The sequence below is a fragment of the Penicillium odoratum genome (genome assembly GCF_028828045.1).
Source record: "Penicillium odoratum strain IBT 22623 chromosome Unknown utg000004l_segment0_segment0, whole genome shotgun sequence".
NCBI lineage: Eukaryota > Fungi > Ascomycota > Eurotiomycetes > Eurotiales > Aspergillaceae > Penicillium > Penicillium odoratum.
In genome coordinates this window covers 1,359,818-1,384,556 of record NW_026643146.1, presented here as the reverse complement: position 1 = coordinate 1,384,556, position 24,739 = coordinate 1,359,818, and the positions used below count along the sequence as shown (strand labels likewise).

General features: G+C 47.7%; 8 protein-coding genes across 8 annotated transcripts; 2 read left to right on the top strand and 6 right to left on the bottom strand.

Moving 5' to 3' along the window:
- Window positions 1-724: 724 nt before the first annotated feature.
- N7520_004775 (putative BYS1 domain protein) lies at window positions 725-1,198 on the bottom strand (the record flags this gene model as incomplete). The annotated part of the gene is made up of 1 exon (XM_057138709.1): window positions 725-1,198. One exon carries the CDS (start codon window positions 1,196-1,198, stop codon window positions 725-727), a length of 474 nt encoding a protein of 157 aa, XP_056996916.1.
- A 1,294-nt stretch (window positions 1,199-2,492) lies between these two features.
- On the bottom strand, window positions 2,493-5,600 carry hdaA (histone deacetylase hdaA; the record flags this gene model as incomplete). The annotated part of the gene is made up of 15 exons (XM_057138708.1): window positions 2,493-2,693; window positions 2,750-2,856; window positions 2,906-2,985; window positions 3,035-3,120; window positions 3,200-3,292; window positions 3,347-3,410; window positions 3,474-3,521; window positions 3,579-3,690; window positions 3,745-3,961; window positions 4,020-4,147; window positions 4,196-4,308; window positions 4,364-4,502; window positions 4,557-4,570; window positions 4,628-4,916; window positions 4,976-5,600. 15 exons carry the CDS (start codon window positions 5,598-5,600, stop codon window positions 2,493-2,495), a joined length of 2,316 nt encoding a protein of 771 aa, XP_056996915.1.
- A 1,197-nt stretch (window positions 5,601-6,797) lies between these two features.
- Window positions 6,798-8,031, bottom strand: gpdA (glyceraldehyde 3-phosphate dehydrogenase GpdA; the record flags this gene model as incomplete). Its single annotated transcript, XM_057138707.1, has 4 exons — window positions 6,798-7,691; window positions 7,764-7,827; window positions 7,886-7,935; window positions 8,014-8,031. The coding sequence occupies 4 exons, from the start codon at window positions 8,029-8,031 to the stop codon at window positions 6,798-6,800; spliced, it is 1,026 nt and encodes a 341-aa protein (XP_056996914.1).
- Window positions 8,032-9,655: 1,624 nt separating this feature from the next.
- N7520_004772 (PHO88 family protein) lies at window positions 9,656-10,359 on the bottom strand (the record flags this gene model as incomplete). Its single annotated transcript, XM_057138706.1, has 3 exons — window positions 9,656-10,041; window positions 10,128-10,288; window positions 10,343-10,359. The coding sequence occupies 3 exons, from the start codon at window positions 10,357-10,359 to the stop codon at window positions 9,656-9,658; spliced, it is 564 nt and encodes a 187-aa protein (XP_056996913.1).
- A 745-nt stretch (window positions 10,360-11,104) lies between these two features.
- On the top strand, window positions 11,105-11,836 carry htz1 (histone H2AZ; the record flags this gene model as incomplete). The annotated part of the gene is made up of 3 exons (XM_057138705.1): window positions 11,105-11,203; window positions 11,459-11,528; window positions 11,589-11,836. 3 exons carry the CDS (start codon window positions 11,105-11,107, stop codon window positions 11,834-11,836), a joined length of 417 nt encoding a protein of 138 aa, XP_056996912.1.
- Window positions 11,837-13,916: 2,080 nt separating this feature from the next.
- On the bottom strand, window positions 13,917-15,910 carry N7520_004770 (uncharacterized protein; the record flags this gene model as incomplete). The annotated part of the gene is made up of 3 exons (XM_057138704.1): window positions 13,917-14,842; window positions 14,920-15,478; window positions 15,572-15,910. 3 exons carry the CDS (start codon window positions 15,908-15,910, stop codon window positions 13,917-13,919), a joined length of 1,824 nt encoding a protein of 607 aa, XP_056996911.1.
- Window positions 15,911-20,099: 4,189 nt separating this feature from the next.
- On the top strand, window positions 20,100-21,728 carry N7520_004769 (DUF3431 domain-containing protein; the record flags this gene model as incomplete). The annotated part of the gene is made up of 3 exons (XM_057138703.1): window positions 20,100-20,629; window positions 20,726-21,277; window positions 21,332-21,728. 3 exons carry the CDS (start codon window positions 20,100-20,102, stop codon window positions 21,726-21,728), a joined length of 1,479 nt encoding a protein of 492 aa, XP_056996910.1.
- A 1,040-nt stretch (window positions 21,729-22,768) lies between these two features.
- N7520_004768 (putative GPI anchored protein) lies at window positions 22,769-23,415 on the bottom strand (the record flags this gene model as incomplete). Its single annotated transcript, XM_057138702.1, has 2 exons — window positions 22,769-23,079; window positions 23,133-23,415. The coding sequence occupies 2 exons, from the start codon at window positions 23,413-23,415 to the stop codon at window positions 22,769-22,771; spliced, it is 594 nt and encodes a 197-aa protein (XP_056996909.1).
- Between the last annotated feature and the right edge of the window lie 1,324 nt (window positions 23,416-24,739).

The following is a 24,739-nucleotide window of genomic DNA, read 5'->3' as shown; positions in this document are numbered from 1 at the left end:
CAGAATTGATAGACACCGGAATTCGAAAATATGGTCGCGCAGTTGGATTGCAACTCAGACCTCTGTATCTTAACCACGATACTGCAGCAGAGGACCTTTGGAGCATCAAGGGTTAAAGGTCTGGAAATGTGATCGGCTTTCTGGGTTAAAGCAAAGCCAATGCACTTCGTGAATCTGATTGTAGCACTTATTTCATTAGCTGTTGATAATCAAAGAGGAAAAGAGAAAATTTACGATGACGAGAGCAGAGAGTGTTATTGCAAAGGCAACCGGAGGGGAGTTCGGTCCCGCAATTCGATAATTATGGGTCCTTGGGCGGTGTGGTTGCCCGTTAATGTACATACTGCCTCGGCCATTGCAGTGTAGATTGTTTGGATTATGGGACATAAACATTCCATATCATCAAGCACTCAAGTAGTTGATGGTGACTGCCCACGCCCTAGAAAAGAAAGCAATATACTCGGAAAATTATCATACCAAAAGAGCCATATGCATGTATATGTGTTCATATCAGATTAATTATACTAAAATATAGCTTAAACAACCAATCCCCACGTTTCATGGCTTGCGGCTCTTACTCGTTCCCCCGCAAACTATACTGCTCTCGGTGCTCTGATCATCGGTCTCCTGGCACTACCTCAGCCACCAACACCACCAGTCTTGCAACATAGGCAGCACTCTCCATAAATAGGCAGCAGCCCATTATCTCGGTCGACAACTTGATCTAGCACTTGGTGGCACACAGAGTCAGAGTAATGCTCGAAGTGGACGTGCAATCATGCGTCTGGCTGCCACTGGGCGAGACGCCTTGTGGCCAACAGATATCAGGGCAGGTCTTAACCGAAGGGTCAACGGCGAGGCCCTTGCCAGAGAATGCGTCTCCGTACACGTCCGACAGGTCATACCAAATCTGACTACCATCCAAGGTGTACGCAAAGTTGGTTTGGGGGCTGCCGTCATACAGCCCATTCGCAGTCTTGGTGATCTTTATCGCAATACCGCCGGAAACAGGATCATGGCGCAGAACCTCCGTGTATTTTTTGCCTGCAGCAATAGTCTGCTCCGGACCAATGGCGCTGCCGACAGACCATAGGTAAACGGGATAGGGACAGTTGTTCTGAACGACAGCGTTGCCGACAGCGTTAGCGAGGGGAGCCAATACGGCTACTGAGGCGATCAATGCAGTTGAGAAATGCATTTTGAAGTTATTTGAAAGATTGATGGGAGATGAAGGTAGTATCAAATTGTTGTTCGAATTTCGATGATAATATTGCAACTACTGATTCCAGACCTGGCAATCAAGGCTGCCTTTATACATTTCTTCAAGCCTACCAAGCGAGACATGAATAGCCCGATCAAACTCTGTTTTCTGGTCAGTCGTCGATGATTAGCCTCGTTTGCCCAACTGAGGGCTCATCGAGCTGGCATCGATCAACCCGGCTGTCTGTTCCGAGACACTGCGCTGGACAAAAGGAAAACAGGATCATGTTGCCTGCCAAGTCCGGTCATACATCACCAACAAAACGATGCTGAGTTGCGCTGTAGTGCCCCACATCAGATGTCAAGATGACACCGGATTCAATCGTGTCCGTGGTGAAAAGAAAAGTACATTGAGTAGCGAGAGGTCATAGATCTGTTGTCTCAGAGCGCCCTGACCCGGTTCTCGTATAAATATCTCGCTTGGATGAAAATTCTTAGAGAATTCGAGCATCCCGGGTCAATAACAATGATTCATGGTGCCAAGAGTGGAGCTAAGCAGACCTCTTATGGACCCTGAGTGTCGTGGCACGCCCAATTCTGGGGTAAGGCCTGAGACAGTTACATCCCAGGGACGACATGCAGATCAGAAGCTAGGGCCAATAACTATGAGCGCCCGAATTTCTAACCTTCTCGCCTCTTAGAAATATAGGCGGGGTTGTGAACCTTATGGTTGGCTATGTCTCACTTGCCGCATACTGAAGGTAATCAACGCATAGACACTATACACACGGTCATGTTGTCCACATGTGCAGTGGGGGAGGCTTGTCGGTATTGTGGGTTTTGAGGAGAGTTTGTGTTCATAATTGACTTTCTAATCGGGAGCAAAATAGAATGCTATCTTGAATCTCATGACTATGAATACATGCCTAGGTATCGGGTAAATATGATCATCGAAAAAGTCTAAAGAAGGCCTGTGCAAAGAACCTCGGGAAAACCAGACTACCTAGCATATCATGTCATGCGATACCACGCCACGCTTATTCTACGCTGCGGGGAATCTTCCATACGAACTCCGGATCCAGAGTCGATTAGATGATGGCAGATTTGAGTCATTGGAATCCAATGAGAGTGAACATCTTAAATGGTAGGTCCCACTACTCTCCTTCCATGAGTGGGCTAATGAAATGCTGTAACAACCTTTGAAATCTGCGGGGAAATAAGACAGGACAAAAACAGAGGAAACAGAAATAGGCAACGCCACAACCGCTTGCAGTTCAAAAGGATCACATGGTCTAATCCTGCATATCCAAGTCCTCGTTGTCTTCTGCGGCGTGAGCCTCGACGCGACTGGAGATCCAGTCAAAGACCTCTTCTTTGTGCTCTCCGAGCATCTCGGTGAGGGTGGATTGGGGAGACTTGCGGAGCGATCCGTAACGTTTGGACGGGGTACGATCCCAGACTCCATGTTTGTGGGAAACAAAGACCAGCGAATTCTGTGGATAGTGTGTAAGCTTTGAGAAAGAAATCCATATGGAGAGTGATATCTAACCTCGCGGTACCATTTCGACATCCACGTCTGCGTGGGGGATGCAACTGCACGGACGGGATGAGACGAGACGAACGAGATGACACTGTTCACTTTTTGGTACAGATTGTCTGCTTAGTTAGTAACGCATTCTATTATCGTGGCTTGTTCCAAGCATACCTCGGTTGATCAGCAGGGATGTAATGCCGTAAAAGGCAGTGCCGACACCAATGAAGAAGATATCAGGACGTTGGTATGGCCTGTACATTTATTAGTGTTCAATTTCAAACCTCGACGAAAGTCTCATACTCAATGTAATTGTCCCACAAGTAAGCCGCCAGCTCCCCGGTTGCGTGGGGTCGGTCGCCATCCTCATCCTGGTATCTGCCAGTGGCCTAAAAGTTCGGTAAGTATAAAATTGCCTTGAAGTTCACCAACTGAAGCACAAGAGGAAAAGAACGCTATGTGGCTTACCTCATCTCGGGTGACGTGCATAGGGATGTTGACATCAATAACCGCATAGCCTTTGCTCACCATCCATTCAACGTAAATTTGTTGAATATCAGCCTTCGGAGTGTGAGTAATTTAATTTAGCTTCTCTGTCGAGTACGGCGAACTTACCAGCCAACAATTATGGGTCTCTAATTTATTTGTAACGTGATGAGGATTTCCCAGGAGCTCGGAGCTAGAAGAATACCAAAGTGTTGGGGTTAGACGTGTAAATCCCAGGTAGTCACAAGGTACTTACGGATCATGGAAAATGACAACAAGAGGAACGTCTTCGGTGTAGTTCGGGCTAATTAGAAATCGTAAGATAAAGGTCACTGTCATCTTTTCACAACCATTTGCTTACCTTGCCAGAACTTGGTTTTCAAATGATTTTGAGATGCTTGTTCGATAGATGTATAGCTCTGTGAGCTTGCAACTTTGGTACAGCTTCTCTGCCTCACCCCGACGAATAAAATCTTACATATTGATAAGCGCTACAAAACTATAAAGCGGGGATGAGATGGGCATACCATTTAGTGAAGTCCAGACCTTATTATTGGTTTGTATTTCCACTGGTTTAGGGAACATACAGCGCCAGTACGGGGCTTGGAAGCTCATAACACGACGAACGGTCGCAATCGCCTCATCAGAAGGCGTAGTGATATGCAGGCGGTCCGGAGGATCACCCATGAGGGTCTTGGTCACTGCAAGTGCCGACTTGGAAATAGACTGGAGATTGTATCCGCCCTATATTGTCATTTAAGGTCAGTTGCGAGGCTAGCTGGGAACATGGATGACGACATACCTCCAAGCACACTGCGACTTTGCCGTTTGCAAGAGTCATGAGCATGTGCGTCATTTGAGCATAGCAAGCGGGGGACACAAAACAACCACCGAGTGTATCTCCTGCGGCCGCGTCGAATCCGGCAGAGACTATATCGAGTTAAAAAATATCCATATATCAGGGAAAGTATAGCTTACCGATGACTAAATCCGGGTCGAATTCGAAGCCAATGGGCATCACAACTTGCTGGAAAGCAAACATGTAATCACCATCGCACATACCTTGCTTGGGCCAAGGAATATTCACGTTCCTACGGGTATAGTGAGTTTATTGAAAAGTTTCGGGGAGGATTTTGGCAGACTTACTTTCCAGTCCCAGGCCCTTCACCGCAGTGGTCCCAGTCACCCTCTTTGCCACCAGGATAGAACCTACCATTCTGGTGAACGTGAATGGAGATGTAGAGAACATTAGGATCGTCGTAGAATGCTTTTTGGATTCCGTTGCCTTGAGACCTGTAAGCTTATGTATATTCCAGGTGGATGTGCTATTTTCGCATACCATGATGAACATCCCTGAATTACGAATAGGTCAGCAATGCCACTCGGGAGCAAGAATCACAACCTCCTTACCAGTCAAGGATCAAAATCTTCCGGCAAGCTTCGCCTAGCTTCTGTTGACAGACGCGTGCCGCAACTGAGACGTTGTTGAATAGACAGAATCCCATGGCTGTGTCAACTTCTGCATGGTGGCCAGGCGGACGAATAACGGCGATCGCATTCTTCACATCACGCTGAGCGACTGCTAAACAAGTCTCAATTGCTCCGCCTACTGATAGGAGCGAAGTTTCAAACGTCAATTGATTGAAATAAATCGAGTCTCGTTGCTGTTCGAGGAGCACGAGATCATCATCAGACATTCCTGTTTTAAATTTAGTTTCCTCGTACTCAAGATCTAAGAAATTCATCTTAAAGACATACCGGCGGTACTCTTCACAAATGCAAAATGCGCTTCGGTGTGAATAGTGGAAATTTCCCCCTCGGTAGCATATCGAGTATTGATGCGCTTCAAGGTCTGTGGAGCTAATGGTTGAGTTGAATCTGGGTCATCAACGAGACCAGCGTTACAGAGCTCTTTGTAAATGTAGTAGATGCGCCGAGGGTCTTCCGGATGAACGTCTGACATGGGCCGAATCTCACAATGATAGCGCATTCGCACATCATAACAAAGGCCGGTTGCTAAGGACCCTAGGGGGAGGCCACTTTTGGTGTCCATGTCGTTATCAGACCAATCCGAGTTAGGTTCAACCAAGCTGTCAGCTCGATTAAGAGAGTTCTCTGCCGAGTTGCTCTCGGAGGGGCTCGGTTTGATGAACCGGTCGGGGGAGGATGTGTTACCTGAAGCCGCCTGGTCTCGTAGTGAGGCACGGTCAGATGCAGATGATGGAGACTTGGAAGCTGTTTGGGGGATCAATGAAGGAGTCAGAGTTAAATCCGCTCTTTGATGGGGGTTCAGAGAAACAGTCGACAACGTGGAAGCAGTGTGAGAAGGCAAGGTGGAAACCTTGCGCGGGTCTGTCATGACTGTATCCTTATCACCGTCCATGATTCACGAGATCTGATGAGCAAACGATTTGAACATTCAGCTCAATCAACCGTTTTGTGTCTCTAGTAATTCATGACAAGATGTCCGATCAATGCCTTCAATGGCTTTGATTCAACGCAGCCGCTTGCCAGCCTAATAATGTCTTTCAAACAGTAAAAAGCACAAGCAGTTCAAATGGTTTTAAAACTGATAGACCTTGTGTTCGCTTAATCTCTTAGTGTTGACAGGGTTGGAATCTTAAGCACATATAACAACGTTCTTTGTATTCCAGTACAGGACAAAGATGATGAGGTTGGCGTTGATGCTATAGCCCCAGGTTAGTAGAATACCCAATGAATTGGTTTTCGCAAACTTAGGGATCTAGTGACTATACTGTGTATAAGTGTTTCCACCTGTGATGTGGCAGGAACGCAGGGTTGATGGGAGATTAATGGATGTCCATGTTGGATCCCTTTTAGGCCGGTGGTGATTACTGCCAGATTATAGAATCCACCGCCTTTTATACCGCCTTTATACCGCCGTCCATGCCCTCTTGATGTAGAAAGCGGACTGCTTGGCATTATCGCCTATTTATGATCTGAATTAGATTGTTATTTCCTTCTTGGTGACTATTGTTTATCATCGAGTATCCTATTCCAAATTAACCATTTCTATTCACATTCGTATTAATCGTACCCATGCTCCTGACATATCTGCAGTCGGCTGTTGGCTGTGGCCTTGCCTATGTCCAGCCTTAAGAGAGCAGAAAGCCCATTGAGCTGCCTAGGGGATAGCTCATATCCTTCTTCTATTTCAGGCCATACAATCATCACCCATGGTTTTTATTTTGTGCTTCATGACATATAAACACCCCTTACTATGTATCTAGTTGATACATAGGGTAGATAGTCTGTTACACTATGCACAGACCCATCCGAGGTTCAACCCACTACTATGTACGCAACGTTCAGCCACCTTGGTAGAATTTGGATTACAGAATTCAAGGATTCGATACGAAGTGCCCATCCAGAATGCTTGGTGGAAATATTCATGAACATAAAAGAAATGTATTTCATTAAAATGACGTTATTTGTCAGTTTTTTCCTTCCAGGACATGTCAATCTATCCACGCCCAAGCCACATCACAGATGCAGGCTCAATCACGACATAGCCACTGCCTCAGAGAAGGCTTCTGACTTCAGGTTGTGCCGTAAATAGTTAGTTGGCAGCATCCACACTGGCGACGTGCTTGATCAGGTCAACAACACGGTGGGAGTAACCCCACTCGTTATCGTACCAAGAGACGAGCTTGACGAAGTTGCCGTTCAAAGAAATACCGGCCTTGGCGTCGAAGATGCTAGAGTGGTCATCACCGATGAGATCAGTGCTGACAATATCATCCTCAGTGTAGCCGAGGATGCCCTTGAGCTCGGGAGTCTCAGAGGCGCGCTTGACCTCAGCCTTGATCTCGTCGTAGGAAGCAGCATTCTTGATGCGGCAGGTCAGGTCGACAACGGAGACGTTGGCGGTAGGCACACGCATGGACATGCCGGTCAGCTTGCCGTTAAGCTTGGGGATGACCTTGCCGACAGCCTTGGCGGCACCGGTGGAGGAGGGGATAATGTTCTGGGCCGCAGTGCGGCCACCACGCCAGTCCTTAGCGGAGGGACCGTCAACGGTCTTCTGGGTAGCGGTGTAGGAGTGGATGGTGGTCATGAGACCCTCAATAATCTCGAACTTGTCGTCGATAACCTTGGCAAGGGGAGCCAGGCAGTTGGTGGTGCAAGAGGCGTTTGAGAGGACGTTGATGTCCTTGGTGTATGACTTCTCGTTGACACCCATAACGAACATGGGGGCGTCACCGGAGGGGGCAGAGATGATGACCTTGGAGGCACCACCCTTCAAGTGAGCGGAGGCAGCCTCAGTGCTGGTGAAGACACCGGTGGACTCGACGACGTACTTGGCGTTGGTCTCTTTCCAGGGAATGTTGGAGGGGTCACGCTCAGAGTAGAAACGGATGGGAGCGCCGTTGACGATCAGGCCGTTCTTGCCATCGACCTCGATGGTGCCCTTGAACTGGCCGTGGGTGCTGTCGTAGCGCAGCATGTAGGCCTAGGTAATTCAGTATTAGCAATGGAATGCGGGGCAGAGAGTAAGCGAGGGAGACAAGTCCGGGCTACGTACAGCGTAGTGAGGCTCAATGAAGGGGTCGTTGACGGCGACAACCTGGACCTTGCCAGAGTTGAGGCTGTGAATTTGGTTAGAATACAATCTGTAAAACTCGAAGTTTCGCGGGGTTCACTTACGCATTGCGCAGGACAATGCGGCCAATACGACCGAAACCGTTGATACCGACCTGAAAGAAGTGGTAAGTTCATGTTCTAAGAATGTATGCGATGGTGGTTGTCAGCGATTGCGATAATGGATTGCGTACCTTGGGAGTGTCAACCATATTTGCGGTTTAATGTAATACTAGAGCGTTTGTTAGCTTGGAGTGGGACGGTGGGATGGTGGGGTGATCAAGGAGGGGGTGAGGGGGAGAGGAATGGGTATTGTAGGGAACAGTAATTGAAAACGAACCTTTTAGTGAAGTAAAGAAAATAGATAGTTGGATGGAGAGAGGAGAAGAAAGAAGGAAAAAAAGTTGGGAGATGAAAGCAAGAAGTAGTAAAGGGGACTGACGCAACTAGCGGCTCACCCCTCCTTCTACACCGAACAACAAGACGGGGCTAACCAAGTCACCCCAGATCCATCGGAGGCAAGATGACTGATGTCCCGACTGTTACCGTTGGGTCTTTCCCCAGCAACCCTTTCCGGTTTCATACACCGGGCAAAGCAGGAGGACCACGGTATTTCCAGGCTTGTCTGCCCCTCGGTAGCTCCCGTTTATCCAATAAGCTTCGTTTGATCCTCGTCGACCGGGTCCTCATTACTTGCCTCGGAGCGACCTCGAGAATGTTTTCCCAGACTAACATCGGGTACAGGAGACTATCACGATAATTCTACGTTATTCCCGGGGAAGCTTTAGGAGAATTCCCGAGCCGAAAAGCTATGACGAAGCCCGGTGGTTCTGGAGTGAGGGGCAGCTCTTACATCACTAAGTGGATGATGCCACGACTGGGTGAGGGGCAACTATGACAAAAAGCTCAGTTCTGTTTATACTCTGTAGGATCTATCATAAATGGATATCAATTCAAGCCAGTCAAATTAATTAGTTTTGAAAATTCCTCTTATATTTCCTAAACCATGCCGCATGCGGTTACCTGCTATTGTTTCCAGCGTTTCGGTGGACCAATGCAGCAGTTGCATTTAACAAGAAGGTGGCCCGCGCCCTGAAAAGATTCACCGGAGGATCTACCAAGTCCAATAACGCTGGCCACGGGGTTACGCAGAATTTTTTTATTTTTGGATTTTGTTTTGTCTAAAAGTATATAATTATGCACATGTTCGGCTTTCGAAATCAACAAGGCCACAAGAGTGGCAACCCTCTTCACCGAGCCTTTGGATTATAAATCTGTTCTTTCCTCACGCCACTCTGCTGAAGTAGCTATGCTGTAATGAAGGATCCTGAGACTTCCGCTCGGTCGTGGCAAAATGCTATTACAATATGGGCTGGTAATATGATCTGGTATCTATGAAAATCCGTGGCCACACGGCTGGGGCGTGGAACACCATGGAAGTCGATAGACTGGCCACATTTGCCCGCAATCAACAATTGACCACGTTGGCACTGAGAGGCATCAGAGTTCAAAGACCGAGAACAATGTCCGAACTGCAACAAATCATCGATAACAAACAATGACTGGGGAATTTCAAGTTCAACTAATTGGCTTTAAAACATTTTAACCTGGACAACGCACTGCACGCTTCAGACCAAAGTATTCCATGAAGCAAGTTCATGATGCAAGCTACTGTATTAGGATAATTATAATTTATCATGTCATCAAGCTCAACCCCCTTAAATGCCATGGGAATTGGAGAATATAATACAATAAGAAGCAAGTAAACATGGCCTCGGTCAAGAACGGACGAGTCTATGCAATAACTGGATCCTCCACATCAAATCATCTCTCCAATTACTCCTCCTTGACACCACCCCGGTAGTTCTTCTCCGCATTCTCAATGGAGGCCTTGTCGCTCTTGGGCTGGCCCTGGGACATGAATCCACCAGCGTTCTTGAAGGGACGGGCAAGGTCACCGGTAGCGGGCTTGCCGAACACATGGATCTTGACCAGGTTGCTCTCAAAGGCGCCCTTCAGGGGGATGATGGACTGGATGAGGAGAGGGTTGGTGTACTTCATGTAGAAGTGCATGACAGCCATCATGCCGACACCCATCAGCTGAGTGCGGAACATTTGGCGGACCTGGCCCTTGTCGTAGTCCATGTTGGTGGTGGTGACGGGCTTGCCCTCCTCGCCGGTGCCCATGGTAGCAGGCTCAACGTATTTGAGGGTAGTCATATCTAAGGAAACAGTATTTGTCAGGTCATTGGTCTCCACAGATAAGGACTTCGGGGCCACGCGACTCCCTCCCCTAAGTGCGACATACCCTTTTTCTGATTGATCTTGAACTGGGTGTACAGGTTGATAGCCAAGATAATCAAGTTGGACAGAAGGTACAGGCCGCGCACCGCCATCAGAACATCCGGATTCTCAAAAGGAACCTTCTTGGCCAGCTGCATCATCACCAAGATGATGGCCAGGTTGGTACTGCGACGTTTGTCAGTATGTGGAATTTCATCATGAGCAATTCAGTATACGCACATTTGAGGGGAAACCATTTTGAAGGATTAAGGATGTTGAACCAGGGGGGAAACTGAAGAGGAGATGGGGGGAGATAACAACAAAACTCGAACCTCTTCCTCGATCTTCGGAGAAAGTGGAAACCACGTATATTAAATGGAACGGATCATCTGTTCGGCCGGATCACGGGACTTTGGCCACTCCACCTTTATCTCGAAATGCACAACTTCCCAGCTGGACCTGCATCAGGATACCGTCAATACGCAACTCAATGTACCTGGATTGATCATGGTCACGGGAAAATGCTTTGTGAGCTTATTGAATAAGGCCTTTCCTTCTTGGAACAAAGACTAGGGACGATTCAAGATGAGCTGAAGACAGTATGGTGGCCCGCAAGCGGGCTTTCTACTAAATGCCTCTAGAGCCATGATATGTGTCTCTCCAACTGGGCTATTATTTGAAGATATCGCTCATTCGGGATCTTCAATCACGGTTTACAAAAATCACTCTTACCTCTGAGGCTCTCTCTGATGCGTTGATTGCTCTTGATTTACGCCAAACAAGAGCGACAGTTGTACTGGCTTCCTAATCAGGACTAGCGCCGGGCCCGCGGTCGCAGTCTTTAGCGACTGGTCCCGGCTGCTACATTTCTGACTTCTCCATCCATCAACAACGCGCGTGCCTCTCTTCTTTTGAATCGCATTCCCATCCAACTTTGTCTCGGATCGCCTGCGATCTACTATCTACGCGCTCTACACCTCTTTGCGACCCATATTATCCAAAATGCCTGGTGGAAAGGGAAAGTCGATCGGTGGAAAGGGTGGTTCCAAGGACTCTGCGGGGAAGGCCCAGAAGTCTCACAGCGCAAAAGCTGGTCTGCAGGTCAGTATGCTGGTCTATTTGCTCGACTGCCTATGCATATCACAAAGGGAGAAGGTGTGATCAAGGGAATTTAGCAGTCGATGGAAGATGTCCAAGACGCGTCGATTGGGTTCCCCTCACTGGCTACTCTGACCGGGTTATCCTCGGAGGGGTTGCTAGACATTGTGCCTTACGGTCGCATGTTCTCCCTATTGGTTACGGCGAAGCAGTCGCGTCACTCAAACCCGAACGATATGCTAACATTATCCTTCCTAGTTCCCCTGCGGTCGTGTCAAGCGTTTCTTGAAGAACAACACTCAGAACAAGATGCGTGTGGGTGCTAAGGGTACGCTTCGTTTCTCTTGTCATCGTTGATGAATTAACCCATGCTGACTTTCCCTTCTAGCCGCCGTCTATGTGACAGCTGTTCTGGAATACTTGACTGCCGAAGTGCTGGAACTTGCTGGCAACGCCGCCAAGGATTTGAAGGTCAAGCGTATCACCCCCCGTCACCTGCAACTCGCTATCCGTGGTGACGAAGAGCTGGATACCCTCATCCGCGCCACTATCGCCTTCGGTGGTGTCTTGCCTCGTATCAACCGTGCCCTGCTCTTGAAGGTGGAGCAGAAGAAGAAGGGAAAGCCTGAGCTGTAAACGGAGCAAAATTCCTGTGAAATGGAAGGCCGGCACGGTCGGAGGATACAATGGTTTTAACACCACATCCACCCCCTGATTGCGCAAAACTCGCTCCCCTCCTGTGTTCTATTTGTTGTTTCTTCGTTCACGGCGCGTGACTTTAATATGTTGTCTGTCTATTCCCCGGTCTATTTTTTTCTACTTTTTTTTGGTTTCGATCCATGATCATTTCGAGTTCACTGGGCGCTGTAATGGGAAAATTGGGGATATCCTGGTAGTGTGGGAAATTATTTCTACTTTATGATTCTAGTCTTCGCTTCGGCGGCTTCTTACCTATTCTGCATGTACAGTAGTAAGTGTTGACGTTGTCACTTTTTGAATCCTCCGATTACAAATAGGATTCCTCCAATGAATCAAGGAAAAACAACCGAACATTCCTCAAGTCCCATAATGCCCCGAGTTCCAGTCCGATATCCGGGTGAAGATTTGAGTCTTTTATGACATACAATAGCTATAATTCAGATTCCAATTTGAGTACGAAATTTTTGAAATTTAAGGAGTAATTTTTCTCGGATTCATAATTGAGGGGCAAGTACCCCCACGTAGGATGTTTGTTTCCAACAAGCGCGAACTAATTGCGACGTGCATGGGGCGATCGACAGGGACATGCCGGGGGCCACATTAATATCCGTGGAAAATGATCATAATAAACAAATCAACGCCCCGCGCCTTGGCACTACATTACCATTCTAATACTGATGAACTGAATACTTATCTTGTACGGATTCAGGTCATCGTAAACTATCCTAAGACATTCAAGTCGTATACATAGTATACTAGTAGCTGCTTCGAAGACTTAAAATTACTAGGAAACTGCACTTGAGGCAAAGTATAGAGGAAAAGTTGATCTACAAATCTGACTACATATTGCATATGCAGACATCAAACCTGAAACCCATTGAAACAGTAATATAAAAGGTACATTGATCATGAAAATCCGAGTACAACATTGAAAAAGAAAGCTCCTAGACAGCAACACATACTAAACACGAAGAGAGGAAAAATCTCCGATGAGATGAAAAGATCATCAGCCACGGAAGATCAGATCCAAGATCTCAGTCCTTTTGTCTGCTGACACCATGAGAGAATGGTCATAGTACATCCATTGAGCTACGAAATGTAGTCAAGAAATAGTACCAAGATAACCATCAGATGTGCAAAGATGGCAAAGAATCTATTTCATAGATCCAGGAACTGCCCGGAGTGTCATATATCCTGCGGCAAACCAAACATCCCGATCAAGAATTCAATTACGCAGTAAAGGCAAAAGAGAAAAAAAGCGTATAAAAAAGAGTGTCCTCCCCGAGGCCAAGAAACAGTGAAAAAGCTGTAACTTGAAATATTAGGAGATGAGGCAGGCCAGCAGAAAAAAGAAGAAAAAAGGGGCTGGAACAACATTAGATGCGAGTCGCCCATGTACAAGACGGAAACAGGCAAGAATATGCAAATGCTGATATTGTCGTGTCTCCTACCGGCGGCAGGTTCTTTTTGGTCATTCTTCGTATGCGTCCCGCGTTCACCAAGCGGCGGGGTCATGATCCGCTCCAGCGTTGCAAGGGAACACAAACCAAGCCATGGGATTTTGCATGCAAACGGCGCCCGCGGAAATTCAAACAGAATCAGAAGGTTGAAAAAAAAAAGAATAATAGGAAGAAAGGCCAAGTTTTACTCGGAAAAAAACATTGAAGGACCCATGGCAAGGTTCTCAAAAGGTAAAAAGGAAGGAAAAAAAAGTCACAACAAAGAATCGTTCAAACTGTGAGTGGTGTGTTGTGGGATTTGCTGGGCTGCCCCAAAGTAATAGTCTAAACTTGGCTGGATCAGCGAAACAATGGATTTTTTCTGGTCTTTTTTGGTTGTCATCTCGTCATCCCTCATCGAATCGTAAGCCGGTAATTTCGCAGAACAGGGCCTCGTGATACAAGTTCGTATTCGTCTCGCGGCAAAGCAGTCGGATGCTGGCAAAAAACAGGGTGGGGGATCGCCATTTCGTTTTCATCGCGTCGGAGTAGGAAAGGAGGAAATTGAAACAAGACATCTATTCCACGATGATCTCGACGCCGGAGCTGGCGCGAAGCTCATCACTGCCGCGAGCCTGGTGTCCGTTTTGGCGGCGGAAACCGGGGCCCTTCTCGGGGGTCGGCCCACGAGGCTGGCGAACCGGCATGCGCTCCTGCTGAGCGTTGTCAAATCCGACTCCCATTCCACGGTTGCTGCCAATGGCGCCTGTTGCAGAGGGCTGGCTGTCCTGGTCCCAGGAGAACATACCACGCAATCGTCGGGGGCTCGAGTTCGGGCCTCCGATACCCGTACCCAGTGAGAGGCCACCCAGACTGTTGACCAACAGGTTATCGTCACGCTGCATACCGAGAGAAGATCCGGAGGGCGCGGAGGTGAGGGTCGGGGTGTTGGAAGCACCTGTGGGGGCTCCATCGTACTGGAGGCGAGTCCCGTTGGACTGCAACGCGGCGGGGAAGCTAGCGGAGGAAGGGACAGGGGAAGGGGTGTAGGAGCGCAAGTCGGCGAAGGACTTGGCGGCACGTAGGTTCTGGGTGTTCGCGAAGTTGCCGGGGGAGTCCAGCACACCAAGGAAACCCGATGTCTGCCCACGAAGGGTGTTAAAGGCCCCAGACCCCGCTTCGTTGCGGGCCTCACTAAAATCAATGGTTGCGGCACGGTTCAGTCCACGGCGAGAGTTGTCGGACTGTCCGGCAGGAGGAATGGGCTGCAGCGGTGGGCTCACATTGCTGCCAGCAGCGACCTTCAGTACCTGGACCTGGCGCTGATCCCCACTTCCCCGGGAGGCATGGGCCAACCCCATGTTATGAGCCAGGGTATGAACCGTGCGTCGCTGGGACGGGGTGAGGTTGGAGGGGAAAATCACGGAATCGCGGGTAGTGTCTTCCTTGAACAAAAGGAGCTGAGAGTAGTACTGAAGAGTCTGCGTGTCATTCAAATCCACATCTGTAGAAGACCAAATGTCCATTAGCTACCAAGTCATGATAAAAATTTTCTTCTTCATTCGGAGAGAATCCACTTACCCAGTTTCTGGCCATGGCCACCACTACCACCACGCTGTGACACAGGTGAAGGGGAAGTTGCTGGAATGTGTGAGTTCAAAGAAGTCATAGAGCTCTGAGTGTGTAGTTGGGAAGGCATGGGTCGGTGCTGCTCTTCGAGCTGACCGCGACGCTCTCGCTTTTCCCTCTCGATCCGCTCTCGTTCCTGAAGGGGCAGCATTTTCTTGTACTCGACTCGCAATTTCCGGCCCTGAAGTTCAAAGTGGTTGAGCACGTCGATCACGGTAGCCGTCTCCTCAGCGGATGTGAAGTTGGCAAAAGCCAGTCCACGGAACACCCCATTATCAAAGTGGTAGTTGAAGGCATAGGGCAAGGGTAGGTTCAACTCAGTCATCAGTTGCACCAACTGTTCCTTCTTCACGGCAAACGGAATGTTCTTGATGACGATCGCAGTTGGGATGAGTTCGTCATCGCCCTCGGATGAAGCCGATGCTTCCGGGCGCATCGCGCTGCTCTGGATGGGACCGGGGCCCAGGTTGGAGAAGGCACTGGGCATTCCCGGTTGCTGATCAAGCCAAGTCTATTATTTGCCATCTGGTTAGTCCGCCGCACCAAAGGGAAGGGGGAAATCGGAAAGGAAAAAAAAATTCGATGGAGGCCTGTTTTCACGTACCGTAGGCAAACCAGTACGACCACGGGTAGCGGGCTTCAGGCTGGCCGAGGCCGATCGAATGCCACCGAGGGTTTGGGCGTTGGCAAAGCCGTTTGGGTTCCAGGTCTGCGATCCGGACAGATCGTAAGAGTAGGAGTTGTTGTTCTGCATCGGTGGGTTTAAACGCTCCAGTCTGGCAGATTCGTAACGAGCCATCTGATCTTCATATAGATTTACAGGCATAGCACCATAAGCATCAAACTGGCGCGAAGGCTGGCGGTGGAGGGGTTGTTGATGCCGCTGGGAGCCAGGGGAACGCGCGGAAGGATCGTGATACATGTCCGGTTGTTGATAACTCATTTGGAACGGAGAATCCTTGGCAAGGACCGGAGGAATGTGGGCACGTAAAATCCACCACAAACACGCACGAGGTCGAACAAAATACCGTCGCACGGAGCTATTGGAACATGGAGAGGTGTGAAAGTCGGGAAAAGAGACACCACGGCAACGGGCGGTGTTCGGTGGAGAAGAAAAAACGCAGCAAAATCGCTCACGGATGCAAAGTCGTGCACGTTCGGGTCATGAAAGGGGGGCTTTTGTGCTGGTATTTTTGGTGGCCTATGGAAAGGAAAGGCCGTAAAAATGTGTATATGGGGGGGTAGTTTTTTTTTTATCCTTTAATGATTTCACCTGAGAAAGATCGACTTTTTTCCCCTTGTTGTGGGTGAAATTGGGAGGAAAGAAGAGCGGGGGGGAAAAAGGAAAAAAGGATGGAAATTGGGACACGCAAGGCCGGATGTGGGAAGCTGGTCCACTCTTTTTGCCGCCAAGAACGGGGAGTAAGGGAGTCGAGGTTTTTTTTCTTGTCTGGACTGTCTTGTAGGAGGATTTTGTTAAGGATTCAAGAGTGAGAATCAATTTGGGAGAAATCTCGGAAATTCACAAGAAAGGACAGAGAAATCGGGATTCGTGGTGTTCGGGATTTATATAGAGAAAAAAAGGCTTGAGACTAAAAACTAACTAAAACTAATCAATTCAATTCAAATCAAATCAAATCAAATGAACTAGAGAGATCTCCAGTCCCTGCACTTTTGCACTTTTTTGCCCCTGGACATACCCGATGGATCCCTGGGGCTTAAACCAATAGGTACTTTATCCAAAGTTATACTCTGGACAATGGGTGTTTCTTATACATCAAGTTTGTTCTTTCGATATACTTCTCTATCTAGTACATATGATACATACTACACTCACTCACTGCTCACTGCTCACTTCAATATCTGTTTTCTTTTCTCCGATACTTCAGTCCCTACTAGATCGCCCCCCCTAATGTGTTGGAGCCGGCTCCTTTCCGTCTGCAACTCCACCAAATCAGAATCCATTCTCGTTTGGTCGAAGCTCCAGCGGTCGCTCGGCTCCCTCTGCCCGTCATTCCTTTCCGATTCCTCCTAAATACTGGGTCCATGCTCCATATCTGGCTTGTCAGAGTGGATTATGTCTCCGCCTCAGTGGACATTGAGAAATTCAAATGCGTAAGAGAGAGCTGGCCAACGAGGCGCAAGACTGGATCTCTCTACTGTACAGAACTAACCTGCTGAATGGAGCCCACATTCAATTCTACGTTTCACTGTCAGCTCGAAAACTCGTGGGGGGACGAGAATACTGGTGACATTTGATGTCCACCGCGGTTCGCGTAATGCCTCGTGCTCCCGCGATACCTGCCCGACACTATACCTGATACAATATTTGGATCACCCCTGTAGCTTCACATTGATGTATGCACTATGGAGTACTCTTGATTGTCTATAATTGGCACGACTCCATTCATTTTTCTCTAGTTCCTTAACTAATGTGATGACCTCCTTTTTCGTTTCTTATTTTTTGTTTTTTTTTTATTTACGGATATATTTCTTTATTTTTTTCTCGTGTTATCAAGTCCGGTATAGCGTGCTCAGGGGATCTTCTGCTTCGATCCAGTAGCGTCCTCACTGGTTTGCCACCACGTATTTGCCCCCTAATCCTATGATAGGTATATCTTCATTTCCCACCTTTCATTGCTTTTTCCTTACCAATATGTATCTCCATCGTTCCCATGACAGGTAATCTGGTTCCAGCGGGACGGCCCAGCGATTCCCCGACACTTTTTCCAAGCTCTCCCTGATTGACTGCGCATGGAGCTATGTCACACCAGGCCCACTTGGAGAAATTGAAACTTCCGCCTGAGCTCCACGATCCGCGCATCCCCCCTTCTAGCGGCCTCGCGGAAGCTCCTGAGAAGCTCAGCCTAAAGCTAGAAACACGCTAGAGGTGACTTGGAACCTTTGCAGTGGGAACGTCAGAACCCGATGGTCTGCAGCGGGTGGAGTCGACTAGACCAGCTCCGGCGCGCCGGACTCGTGCCTAGCCTGACAATTAGCTCTCGGGATCTGGCGTGGTGATGGGGAAGCGTACGGAGCAAAAGGGGGAAAGGCTTCCCGGGGATCCTGAGAGCTTTTCCGAATTACCCCCTTTTCTGGTCGAGGGTGTACTTGCCCAAATGCTGGTCTGCATTGTCCAAAGTGCTGTACTCCACACATGGAGGGACAGAATTCCCTCACGCGATATCCCGAATTTCTGAGCTGGGGGACTTCTTCAGGTCTCTCATGAGGTCACTGATCTACTCTGCCTCGCCACTTCCCCTCTCGAGGATATGCTTTATGGACCCATTGATGAACGTCTACCCCCTATTTTTTATTGTTCTGGAATGTCGATCCTTTTGAGCAGCCGCCGAGATACGAGCGTCGGAAGATTCCTGGAAGGATCATAGGCTCCGCTCACAATAATTCCAGTTTCCAATGTTACTATTATGGGACCTTTACGTATAATAGCTTCAGGGCCTGGTGGGTAGGACCGATTGCCGTGGGTCGGAAGTTCACGTCAGGAGAGAAGCACGTTCAGCCAGGGGTAAAAAGGTCCCGCGTTCGCCGAAGTGGAGCTTGGGTGGTTGTAACTTGCACTGTGTAGAGAAGTAACTAAGCTGCCTTGGGTTTAATTCCCAGAAAGCGCGCCTATTTGCTGGGAGATCATCCTGAGCTTCAAATACTGAGCTTTGGTCAAATCCTTCCACTAGTCAGGTGCCAACCTGCCTGACAGGTCTAGCGAGCTAATGGCAGTTGGATTTTTCGGATTCTAAGTTAACTGCGTCGGTAGCTTGGTCGTCTTGTCAAGGCTGTTGAAGCTGCCTAGTGTATGTAGTTGGGGCGCTCATGTGATCTAGAGAGGCTTTCCGCTGCGCGACGTCGCGGCGCCTTCCTAATGGAATGACTAATGTTCATACTATGTCTCCCATCCAAGTTAACTATATCGCCTCCTTAGCCTCTTACTATTAGGCCTTCTACCCAGTCCCGAGTCCCTTGTAGTCTCGTACTTAGTCTGGCGCTCAGTATTCTACCTTCTTTCCCACCTGATTACTTAAACATTCAATGGGCTCTCCAAATTCAAATGTAGCGGAAAAGTATAAAAAAAACTTGAAAGGAAAAGAGAACTGGAAGGAGAAGGGCAAAATAGAGAAGTCGGGGACTGGTGGTTTTGAACGTATTTCCAAGAAGTCCGCGGTGTACCCAGGTTATAGATGGGCAGGGTAGATCTGTGATCCAGACCAATCGATTTCCAAAATCATGTTTTACTGCACAGATCCGTCGGATTTTAGTTATTCAAATATGAAATAGTTCAGGCACAAGGTAGAAGCATCACAACGTCGTCAGTTTATAAAAGATGATTCCTTGCCAAGTCACGCATGGGCCTGTGTAAAATAGGAAGCTAGTCAAGTGGCTAATACTCTGGCAATAATTCATATACCGGCATTTGGACTTTAAGCTTTAGTGGTGCAAGTGGTCCAATAGGCTAGCCTCGTGGTGATGATCGGCGCCATTATAGGCCCAATAAAAAGGCGCTTATGCATGGCACTATACCAACAATCTACAGTAGACCAGTGTTAAAGACTCTGGAGAAACTGCGGACTCCGGCCTGTGTGTCAAGTATAATCGTGTTCGTACCTGAGTGAAACAAGGTTCTATTGCCGACCGGGACTTGAACGAGTCAAAATCCAACTCTAGGCAGATGTCAAGAATGTGAGTTTTGGCGGGGTGACATTCCATCATATCGATCGAGATTCATTGGACCCAAATGCGGTCGAAAAGACTACCAATCATATGTTGAGATATGACGAAGAAGCATGAAACAGTGATGAACACGAAAGGCTGACGAAGCTTGGCCCCACTGCAGGCCGCAATGAGAACGGGGCCTAAAGACCCTGTATCTACCCATCCCCCAGACTCTATGCTCATTCTCTCTAAATAATGTAGCGACTTTGTCAAAATTATCCCAAGTTACTTACCCTTATCTATCTCCTAAGAATTGTGCAAAAAGTACCGATATGGGCGGATGAGGCGTTGACATGCAGACGTAGTATAAGTGGGGCCAATCCAGAACCAGAAAAAGCGTCTTCAGTCTTTAAAGTTCTCTGCCTCCCTCGTGGATTGTTTTTCTGGAAAAGAGTTCCAGTGTCGACATGAGGCTAACATTTCGCGTGGCCATCGCCGTCGCACTGGTCTTCACTATCTTCATTCTGAAGAATCACCTCTCCACAATTGACGAGCAATGGCAACCTGATCGCACAAGCCGTGTCCCAGATTTTATCCTCGACGATGCTGGCACCCATATCGAGCTGGTCTCGGGCGACGACCTCCCTGCGACTCCGGCTGCTTCAAGCTCCCCAATTGTGTCGTCGATTTCATCGTCCATGACAACTTCAACCACCCAGGGATTTTTCGAGGCAACCGGTTTGCCGGTTACACCAGCGCAATTTGAACCGAAAATGATTCCGGTGGACGTGCCCGGCTCAAATTACGATAATGATCAGTTCTGGGAGGAGTACCTGGAAGATTTAAATTACAACATTGGGTCAAGACATGGGCATAACCAACCGCCGAAACCGCAAACTACACCCAAGCCGCCGGTGCCCAAATTGACGGATCGCATTATTGTGCTGGGGAGGATGTCTTGGGAAGATTCCGATTGGTTGGAAGAGGAACTGCCCGAGTAAGCACTCACTTCAAGTTTGCGTTTGGCTTTGTATAAAAATGCCGTTTTCTAGACCCCTGCTAGTCTCAAGCGCTAATCCGAATGCGATTCTAGGTGGCCGAACGCAGTCTACGTCGTTGACGAACCCGAATCCGAATACCATGTGGCAGAAAATAAAGGCAAAGAGAGCAACATCTACCTTACGTGGATTATCGACCATTACGACAATCTGCCCGAGTTTATGGTATTCCTACACGCACATCGCTACGCCGATCATGTCGAACTCATGGAGCAAGATAATGCTCAGACAGTGCAACGATTGCAGCTAGACTACGTCCGCAAAGTCGGATATGTTAACCTGCGCTGTGACTGGACTCCGGGATGCCCGGATGAGGTCTACCCATTCCGACAGTTAGCAGGACGCACAACAGAAATCGCCTTCGCGGGAGCCTGGATCGGTATTTTCAACAACACAGATATCCCCGAGGTGATTGGAACAGCGTGCTGTGCCCAATTTGCGGTCACCAAGGAGCAGGTGCTGGCCCGACCGCTGAGCGACTATATGCACTATTATCAATGGCTGATGGATACGCAACTGGATGATGAGACCAGTGGCCGTGTGTTTGAGTATCTGTGGCATATTATTTTCGGGCAGGATCCCGTCACGTACGTTTATAGGTTGAAATTTGGAATCGCTTGACTTGCTAACAGTGTCTGCAGATGTCCAACTAAAGCGCAATGTTATTCGGATGTGTATGATATGGAGTACATCGAGCCGTTGATTCCTGACTGGATCTCTGATAATCCGTTCAAGAATCTGAAAAACGACGAGGATTTCTTCGGAGGGTTTGACTTGCCTGGGGATTCTTTCGATGGTGAGACCTGGGGCGAGGACAATGAAGAGAAAGAAAATGAAGAAATCACAGAAGACAATGAAAAGGTTGCGAACAAAGATACAAGTGATGAGGAGCCGTTCGATTTCGCTGGTCCCTGGCATGAGCTTGACGATCTACCAACGGCCTCGGATAATAACAATCATCCATGGAAGGACACAAATGACGACCTTCGTCGACAGACTCACGCAAAGACGACACTTGACCCGTCAGCCACGGATTAATACGCCATCTGTATATATAATGTGTGACATATATTAGACTATCGTGACGAACAAACATCTTATGTATATGCGCATCCGTAGATATAAATTGGCATTTATCGGTTTTACTTTGTACATAATTCCAATTCCTTTTCCAACATTGAATTTCAGATCGTCTCTAACTCCTGCTAACTGTACATCAAAAATTGAACATTTCACTTGAACGGACGACATCTAGATAAAACTCCGGAACCTTCCAGGTTGGAAGTAGGTGGTACATAAGCATGCACCTGGGCATAATACCTAGCAATGCGTCGAGTAAGTACGTGACCTTAATCTCAGGGAGTCAAAGGGACGAATGTTCAAGATTTTAAATATTGGAACGTTGGCATCAATGGTCACTTGAACATCTGAATGAAGTACTTAAATTTGCACATGTGAGCATGAAGTTGCCTGCCCTGAAATATGTACATAAATCAGGTTACATCCCGCACAATTATTTCTGCCACAAATAGACATAGGCAAACTACTGGGTATATATGTATACGGACCGATGGAAACATTCCAAGTTGACAAAGTATAAAAATTAAAATAAATTTGAACTATGCATACTGGTCAATTTTTGCCCAAAGAAACTTGAAGAGGGTGAAAGGATGACCTCAAGAACGAATATATGAAATGAATCATCTGAAGGAAATCAGGAAGCTTAAATTCGTCGTACTTGAGGTCTCCGGGGCGTTTCAGCTTCATATCCACCATATAGCTGGAGCTATGAACGGGATTAAATGAGTTTCAAACTTGCGAATATTCAACTTCAATGTTGGACATAATTAAATTTACAGCACCCAATTCACCGTAAATCAGGTAAGGTTGAGTTGAAAAGAAAATATAGCGAGTGTCTATAACTGACTAAAAATACATAGGTAACTGCGATCATTGAATTTAAAGAGAGTCGTTTAAGATATTCAAAGCATAAAAATAAACATCATGTACCCAATGTTGTCCCTTCATACTGATAACTTGATTAAAACAGAGCTAGCAACAGCCGTAGCGCATACTACTTAGAGCCAAGCGAGAGGCAACATGCCCAGAAGAGCGGCCATGTAAACAGGTCCAGGACCGGTTATACCAGCAGCTGCATCAGTTGTGGGAGTCAAGGAAGAAGCTGAGCCCTCAGAAGAGGTAGAGCCAGCAGAAGTGGTTGCATAGGAGCTCTGGGAGCTACTAACAGAGACTGCACTGGCTGTAGTGGTAACAGCCGATTTGACGACCCCGGTATCGGTAGCAGAAGTGAAAGCGCTCAATGTAGTGGCAGCAGCAGCGTTATACGTCGTCGTACTGAAGGAGCAAGACTGGACGATATCAAGAGCATCTGAAAGAAAATATGAGTAAGGGAACTGGCTATGATTGTCAACAACTACATACCGTTGTCATCATCGTCATCATCATCGTCGTCATCGTCATCGTATAGGGTGATGCAAGCCGCACAGAGTGGGATCTGCGTTTTCGCTGGACTCCAATTGCAAATGCACTGCAACTCAGCCTGATCATTGTCATGCTGCGCATCACAGCTCTCGGAGATACCCACAATAGAGCCACAGGCAGCCCAGCAACGGTTAGGAACATCGTCGTGCTCCAGCTTGGCCGCAATCGCGATGTTGCTGGCGAGCACAAGGCCACTGAGCGCGAGCAATTGCTGTGTACGCATAATGTCTGATTGAAAACGATTGATATTGGATTGTTGGTTCATATATTTCTTTCAAGATTCTTCAACCAGGTGATAGTATGTATTGTTGTTGAATTGATCACTTTTTACGAGAAACATTGCGCCTTTATATCAATTGATGTTGCTGCTCGTGCTGCCAAGTTTTGTGTTTCTATAAATGACGCCGGCGTTGAACCCTGTTGATCTGAAGAGCCAAAGTACTTGCAACTAAGTATGTTGACCACTCACAGCTGCAGGCTATCATCCTACATTCCTAGAAGTGATATTAGATTGTTGAGCTGGGGAGGATTCACAGATCTTCACCATCGAGTATGCAAGCGAGCACTGGATCTATAGATAGAAACAACTCTGCCCACCCAGAATGAAGATAGCCAATGCCTATAGACGTAAAGGAGCTGCCTGTTCCAGAGTTCCATAAGCCAAGACGTTTCTGGGGATAGCTCGTTGATTCGCATGTGCATGCGGGGTGAATTGAAAAATATGTTGTCTAATGCGGTAGCGTGCCTTTGCGCTAGCGACCTGATTTGGGGTGGCTGTGTCAAGTCCCTTAATTCTAGAATCTTAATGCTACCCAATCTTTGATCTGCTATCAGTTCGTGGACGTGATCTATAATTACTAAGTATTACCTGTCATTCCCCGTAGAGAACTTTTTCGCCAAGAAGCATGCCCAGAAAATATGCCGTCTAAGCCACGCTGCGGGGCCACTATTGATCTTGGCTGTAACTGATCAATCCTGTAGTCTCCTATGATTTTACTGTTAATTCAATCATCCAGATGTCCGGTATCGCGGCTGAACTGTGAACTTGCGAGAATACCGTGAAATTGGACGAGTGAGTCTTTGGCGTTGACTTTGTGAGATTGAAACTGCCAATATAGAAGGATGTGCTCAGGTGCTATGTACATCGATAGCCCTCATATTGGGGCCCCGCGATCGCTGATTATATACATAGCAAAGGTGTTTTGTCCAGGCTTCCGCGTTTTCCGAGGATATCACTAAGCTGGTATGCACATGCATATCCTGGTCACTATATCCATTCTTGGACATCTCAACCCGTGATTTTCGTCGCAATATTTGACTAAAAGCATGTCTAGCTAATTCACACCCGGGATTTTCTGAAAATGATGCCGGTGTCACGTTGTACGGGGGCGAGTAGCGGCCATGAGGACAGAACCTTTTAGCGTAGCGCCTAGACTTCAATGTTAGCTATTATATTATATCTCTTACTATATCTCCTACTATATCTCCTGCTATATCTCCTGCTATATCTCCTACTATATCCCCTACTTAGTCTTCTACTTAGTTTC